At 40.6% G+C, this 6,000-nt stretch overlaps 1 protein-coding gene across 2 annotated transcripts in view; it reads right to left on the bottom strand.

Moving 5' to 3' along the window:
- The window catches only part of LOC129718334 (rho GTPase-activating protein 100F), a 103,070-nt gene extending 98,934 nt beyond the window's left edge, over nucleotides 1-4,136 (bottom strand). For both annotated transcript variants that reach the window (XM_055669012.1, XM_055669011.1), the window contains exon 1: nucleotides 3,640-4,136. In XM_055669012.1, coding sequence (XP_055524987.1) covers nucleotides 3,640-3,726 — 87 coding nt within the window. In that variant the 5' untranslated portion in view covers nucleotides 3,727-4,136. The remainder of the gene's footprint in view (nucleotides 1-3,639) is intronic.
- Nucleotides 4,137-6,000: the final 1,864 nt, after the last annotated feature.

A 6,000-nucleotide genomic window follows, 5' to 3' on the forward strand; every position in this document is an offset into this window, starting at 1 on the left:
CATGTTATTTTTTTTTCACTCAGTTGTAACCTTATTTATACGATTTGTAAAGTTAAACCTTTTCATTTAACTTTACAAATGTCACTCAAAATAATAATTCTGCTCGGTGCATTAGGCGAAGTGACCCATAATTGTAACCCGACCCAATGATGCCATATGGCATTATTTGATAAATTGAACATATCCCGACTCAAAAAGAAATATATTGACATTTCCATCATTTGGCAATACTTTTATGAACCCCGATATATGCCGCTTGACAGAGAAAATCACGTCAAGTTAGTTTAGCTTTGTACGTGGGCGCAGTAGCTATCCAAAGTTAAAAAAGCCAAATATACACGGGGAATTCTGGGCTGATTCGGGGTAGTAATGTTTGCGGTGCACAATTGTGTTTAGTTTTGTACATGGGCGCAGTCCATATTTTGGCTATTTTCATTACTTTTGACTAATAAAACAACCTATTATCAAGCCTTTTCAACAATAAGATAACTTTCGTACTGGATTTTGACGATTTTATAGACCAAATGATCTTGAATGCCAAAAGTGACCCATAATTGTATCTTTTGATATGTAAGTAATATTTTTCTTCTCAACAGATTTATACACATCAGCTGCAGTGAAACTAACTGTACAAATCAGAACACAGAAATAGATAGTTAAACATTGGTAGCTGATTTCTTCGATTTTATATTTATTCTTGAACATTCAGGCAACACGTTGTACTGGGACTGTATCCATTATATTAAATTTTCCGGAGGCTAGTGAAACTGTTTCGAATCGCCGGAGTCATTTTTTTCTTCAATTTCATATTTTGTTTACAGTAGCTATTTTTTCATTTTTAAAATTTTGTTTGTTGAACTCTATTCTCCAATCTCGCTTTTGGAAGTGTATTTATTTTGATTACATGTTTCAAAGTATAAATTCTTTCTCATATATCTCTAATCGTGTCAACTTTTAGACCAGTGAATGTCATTAGGTCTTTCTTGTTGAGCCTAAGAAGCTCGAGGCTTTTCCCGAAATTTGGCTGTATGAACCTTTTCGATTGTTGTAATCCGCTTTTGAAATCCCAGTTAGATTTGATTCTATTTAGTATTTCCGCTTGGAATTTTGTAAAGGGTGTTTCACTTCAAATCTGCACAGACAAAATTCAATTTAAAAATTCGAGTTTTCATCCGATTGCCACCAAATCTTCAGGGAGTATGACAGATGTCATTATGAAGGGCCCAGTACTTCTCGATATGGTACAGTTCCGGAATATTTGGGGGGTTCAGCTCTTTCGACACAAATTCGACTCCGTTCGCCTTGTACCTTCTTGGAGTAGTGGCAGGATACCAAATCCGGCCAGAAGAGTGTCGGACCATCGCGAGCCTCGAGGAAAGGAAGAAGCCGCTCCTGGAGGCACTCTTCAGATGCATTTGCCCATTCATAGTTTCCGCACTGCAAATGGCTCGCTAAATCAGAACTTCTTGGCGAATTTCGAGATCTTTTGCGTCTTGAGGTCCTTGGGAACATCAAACTTATCCTTGGCCGTCACGTACAGGTTTTCAGGAATTTTCAGGAGTCTGCCTTGAACTTTTGAGCGTGCAGTTTCCGCGCACGACTTTTCGCGGTCGTATTTTGCTTCTCGTCTTGGTTTGGGGACTTTGGACCTTAAACGAACCGGCTCGTCTTTTTCGCGAACGCACTGTTCTTCAACGAAATTTTGAAAACTTTTGCGCTCCTAATGAGATCAACTGACAGCAAGGTTGCATATTCAATTTTGGGATGTCAATTCTATTCAATTGGTCGCGTGCCAATAATTCGCTCCACAAGCACAATTTTTAAACATGATGTACGACAAACTTGCAGTCCTCAAGTAATGCTACAAGTTTGTTAAAGAAAGCAGTGCTTTAACTAATACGCCTAAAGTGTGAGAGCCCATATTCAATGGGATATCCAGCCAATATTCGCGCTGAATATCATAATATTCACCGCGAATATTGACTGAATATTGCGCTAAATAGAGGCTCTCACGCTTCAGGCATAGGATTTAGAGCATTGCACCATTTGACAAACTTGTAGTACCACTTAAAAACTACAAGTTTGTCATACATTGTTTTTTCTGAATTGTACTTGTAGAGCGAGCTATCGGAACCCGGCGAGAAAGTACCCCAAAATTGAATATGCAACCTTGACTGACAGCATGTGAACAATACGCAACAAACAATTTCTACGCAAAATATCATTCAATTTTATCTAATTTATCAAAAGTTAGAGTAATATCAGTGTGTGCAGTTTTGAGGCGAAACACCCTTTAGACAAGTGTCCTATGGTCTGCGATCCTGTGGTTTTAGAACCGCTAGTGTAGAAGCAGAGTGAGGCTTCCCGAATTCTCAACCCACCTTGCTCCCAACGTTCTTGTTCTGTCTCTTTTAACTATTTCGAAGTTTGATTTCATCCTCATTGCTTTTCATTAGTTTATTCATTTGAATATCTTTCTGTATTCTCAGCTGTCTTGTTAGATCTTCTTCTTTTAGATTAGGCACCGTATACATATTACGTAACGCTGAAAGTCTATATTTCAGACGCCCTCCCTCCTATGTAACAATGAGTAACGATCGATATGACTATGACTCCCCTAAAATTTCGTAACGCTGAACAACCTGACCCACCTCTAAATTTAAAGTTTTGAGCAAACATCACAGTTAAGTAATTGGCTCAACTACCCCCCTCGTCCCTATGTAACAATAAGTAACGCAGACTCAATGTGACTGCAATATGACTGTAGTGTTTGAGAGACATAGACTGTGAGATACGCATTAGTTGGCTTCGCTAGACATTTACTTGTTTTGTAGCGTGTCAAATCAATGTTTTATAAGGAATAATTGTGTTATAATTCGTGTTTTTGGAGACTTTGACTGCTTTTTTGTATTTGAAGATTAAATAAAATTTGACTCCAGATATCTATTTCAGATTGGTCCAGTCTTTCCTGGAAAAACAAAAACTAATACTAATACTAATGCAGGCAAACACATGTGAAAATATTGACGAGTTCAACGAACTCAATCGAATGTGATGGTTTAAAAATTTCTGTTGAATTCATAGATTTAAAAATTGTTATTACCACTCTCCCACTCCACCTCCCAGTTGGTCTCGAGGTACGATGCTGGTCTAATAAGCCAACCGTCGTAGGTTCGACTCTCGACTTGGGAAAGACTGTTAGTTTCAGTAGGATCGTAGTGCTAGCCCCGCAATTGTCCTGTACACTAAACAGCTGGCTGCGAAGTCTGTGTATAATAAACAGAAGGTTGAGTTCCGAATCGGAATGTAGCACCAAGGCTTTGCTTTTTAATTACCACTCTATGCACTTCCTATTTTCATTCTTCATACCTAACCACACAATCATAATTCTATAATAGTGTACCCAACCTACCTCCAGGAAGGGCAAAAGCGCAAAACAATAATATGCTGCAGGACAGCATGCAATGCGTGCCTTCCTTTTCACGTCATATACCTGAGTCGCGTGAGATGCACCACACCTACTTCGAATGTGTGGATATATCGAGAAACGTGATGGAATGGCAAATTTTCGCCATTTCTCCCCTTCGTTCCTTAGAACTAATACATAGTACATTGGAAAATAATATTTACTCAGCTTACCTTTCTTCGGCCACAACAAAGCATTCTCCGCGTACGCGAATGTCCAGTAGCAGTCGTTTTCAGCCGTGCAAACTTCCTCCACTGCATTAGTCTACGTCGGGCTCGGGTAACGACTAGCTTCGGACTGTTGCTAGCAGAGAACCGGCCGTGCTATGACGCACCGTGACCTCCAGTAGCCGCCGTCCGTCGTAGAAAGTTCGCTGCCGTCCTCCCCGATATTGCTGCTAGGACTGTTCGGCAACACCGTGTTTTCGGTTGCTGACGTTGTTGTTGCTGCTGCTCCTCCTCCACCAACACGTTAGCACAGACGCGATTCATTGACAGTCGCTCTTGCAACTGCAACTTTCAACAGAAATAAGACACTGTTGTCCTTTCCCGCACCCGGGTTTATTGGAGACATTTTCTTCTGTAGAATTCCCCACAGCTCTCCTCTGTGACCAGTTTCAGGCCTGTTTAGATCATTCACTTGCTTCTCGTCTATTTTTCATTATAATTGTCTGCTAGTGTAGTATGATTTATTGATAGAACCAGAAGGGTTTTTTAAAAAAGTTGGCCAACGATTCAAAAAAAAAAAAAATTAAAATCCAACTAAAACACTTTTCTACCTAAATCCACAACTACCAAAAATGGATGCATCAGAATGTGATTTGTTTCATCCAGGGGCCTATAAACGTCAACATTTTGCCTACCAATCATAAATTCATCACGGCAGTAATATCTCATTTCAAATGCTTGCAAAACTTATCTTATTCATTGAAAGTGCACATTGTACTGAAAACAAATGTTTAGCTCTTGTTTTTTTTTTTTCGTCTAAAACGACATTTATCCGAGAATAAGTCTACCGACAAAATGGGACGATTACTCTATTTCACTTGTTTTAGGGCAAACCAACCAAAAAGTGGGTACCAGAAACGCTGGTACCAGAATCAATGAGTGGTAGATGGAAAATGTATGGAGTTTGACAGCCACAAGAGCCCCCTGGTTTCATCCTACTGAGAGCACGGAGTGCATCTCTGTAGAGTCTCTGCCATCGTTTATTACAGATGCAACCTTTCTTTCAACCCGCATACACGTGACTTCGGGCCTTATCAGGGCTGTTTTTTTACGCCAACTACTTTTCCTCGACGGTTGTGTCAGTGTGTGAAACGGTAGAATTTTACGCGCTGCATTTGCATGCGATCAAGAATCCTTGTATAGTCTGGTGCTCTCACATATACACTGCATTGAAACCACTGGAGCAGAAACGGGATGAGGGTTGAAATAGAGAAAAGGAGAGTCAGAGAGAGAGAGACTGCCCATAGAAACAGCAGTGCGTTAAACGCTTTGAAGTCGCCATGAGAGATGTAGCTTTGGAAAATTCACCACTGAGCACAAGCTTACTCCCACTCAAGGCGAAGTTGTGGGGTTGCTCTTTAATGCGTATGTGTCACACACTTCTGCCCTGTATGTGTACCACGGTACGGTATGTACCATAGTAGGCATCCGTCATCGACCTCTCGCTGCGACTGTTGTGGTGTCAAGTCTTCTCTACTTCGTCTACACTCGTGAGCCCACCTCGGCTTTTCACTGCGATTTTGTCCCACGAACGAGGAAAACGATCGATATTCACTTTTCCAATTCCTTTACCCGTCTGCGAAAAATCGAAAAATGTTCGTTTTTCTCCCTATAACGCACAGCTTTACGGAAATCAACATTTCCCAACAACTATGGTAAGCTAATTTTTCATTTAAAAAAAAATTAAACACATCTAGCGTAGAGTTTAACTTTTTCGGACGCAAATATCTCTGAATTCAACCACAACCGTCGATTTGTCAATGCTTGACTTCAACTCCAGCAAAAGAGCGTTATTATTCACTTTCGATCTCACCACGTTCAGGAATATTTTCCTCATTCCGAAACCAACAGAACTTAACTTCTTTCTGCAGCACAATCCCACAATTAGCTCCCAAAAGTGTTTCAGCAACTGATCTGCAAAACTCGGTAAAAGCCACTAAAACAGGAACTATCTTTGCGTTCACCTCTCACAACACACTGACTGTAGTCTTACTCTGAACAGGACTGGTTTCCTACAGGATCTCGCTGCCCATAGGTCTCTTTGCTCCGCAAAAGTCTGTTTCTGCTGCTGCTGACAATAATACACCCGAAACATATCAGCTCATCTTATTCATAATATCCACAAGAAAAAAAAGCACTCAAGCGCGCTGCACCCCCAACAAGCGAGCACAGAGAGAAGGAAAGAGAGAGAGAGAGAGGTGAGTCTCGACTTTTCCTGTTCGTATATCGTGAGAGATAGAAACAGGAAGCATAAGTACATAGGACAACCGGTGAAAGCGAGAGCTTTCGTGTGAAAATAGGAGAGCT

This window comes from Wyeomyia smithii, chromosome 1, assembly GCF_029784165.1.
Source record: "Wyeomyia smithii strain HCP4-BCI-WySm-NY-G18 chromosome 1, ASM2978416v1, whole genome shotgun sequence".
NCBI classification, from domain to species: domain Eukaryota; kingdom Metazoa; phylum Arthropoda; class Insecta; order Diptera; family Culicidae; genus Wyeomyia; species Wyeomyia smithii.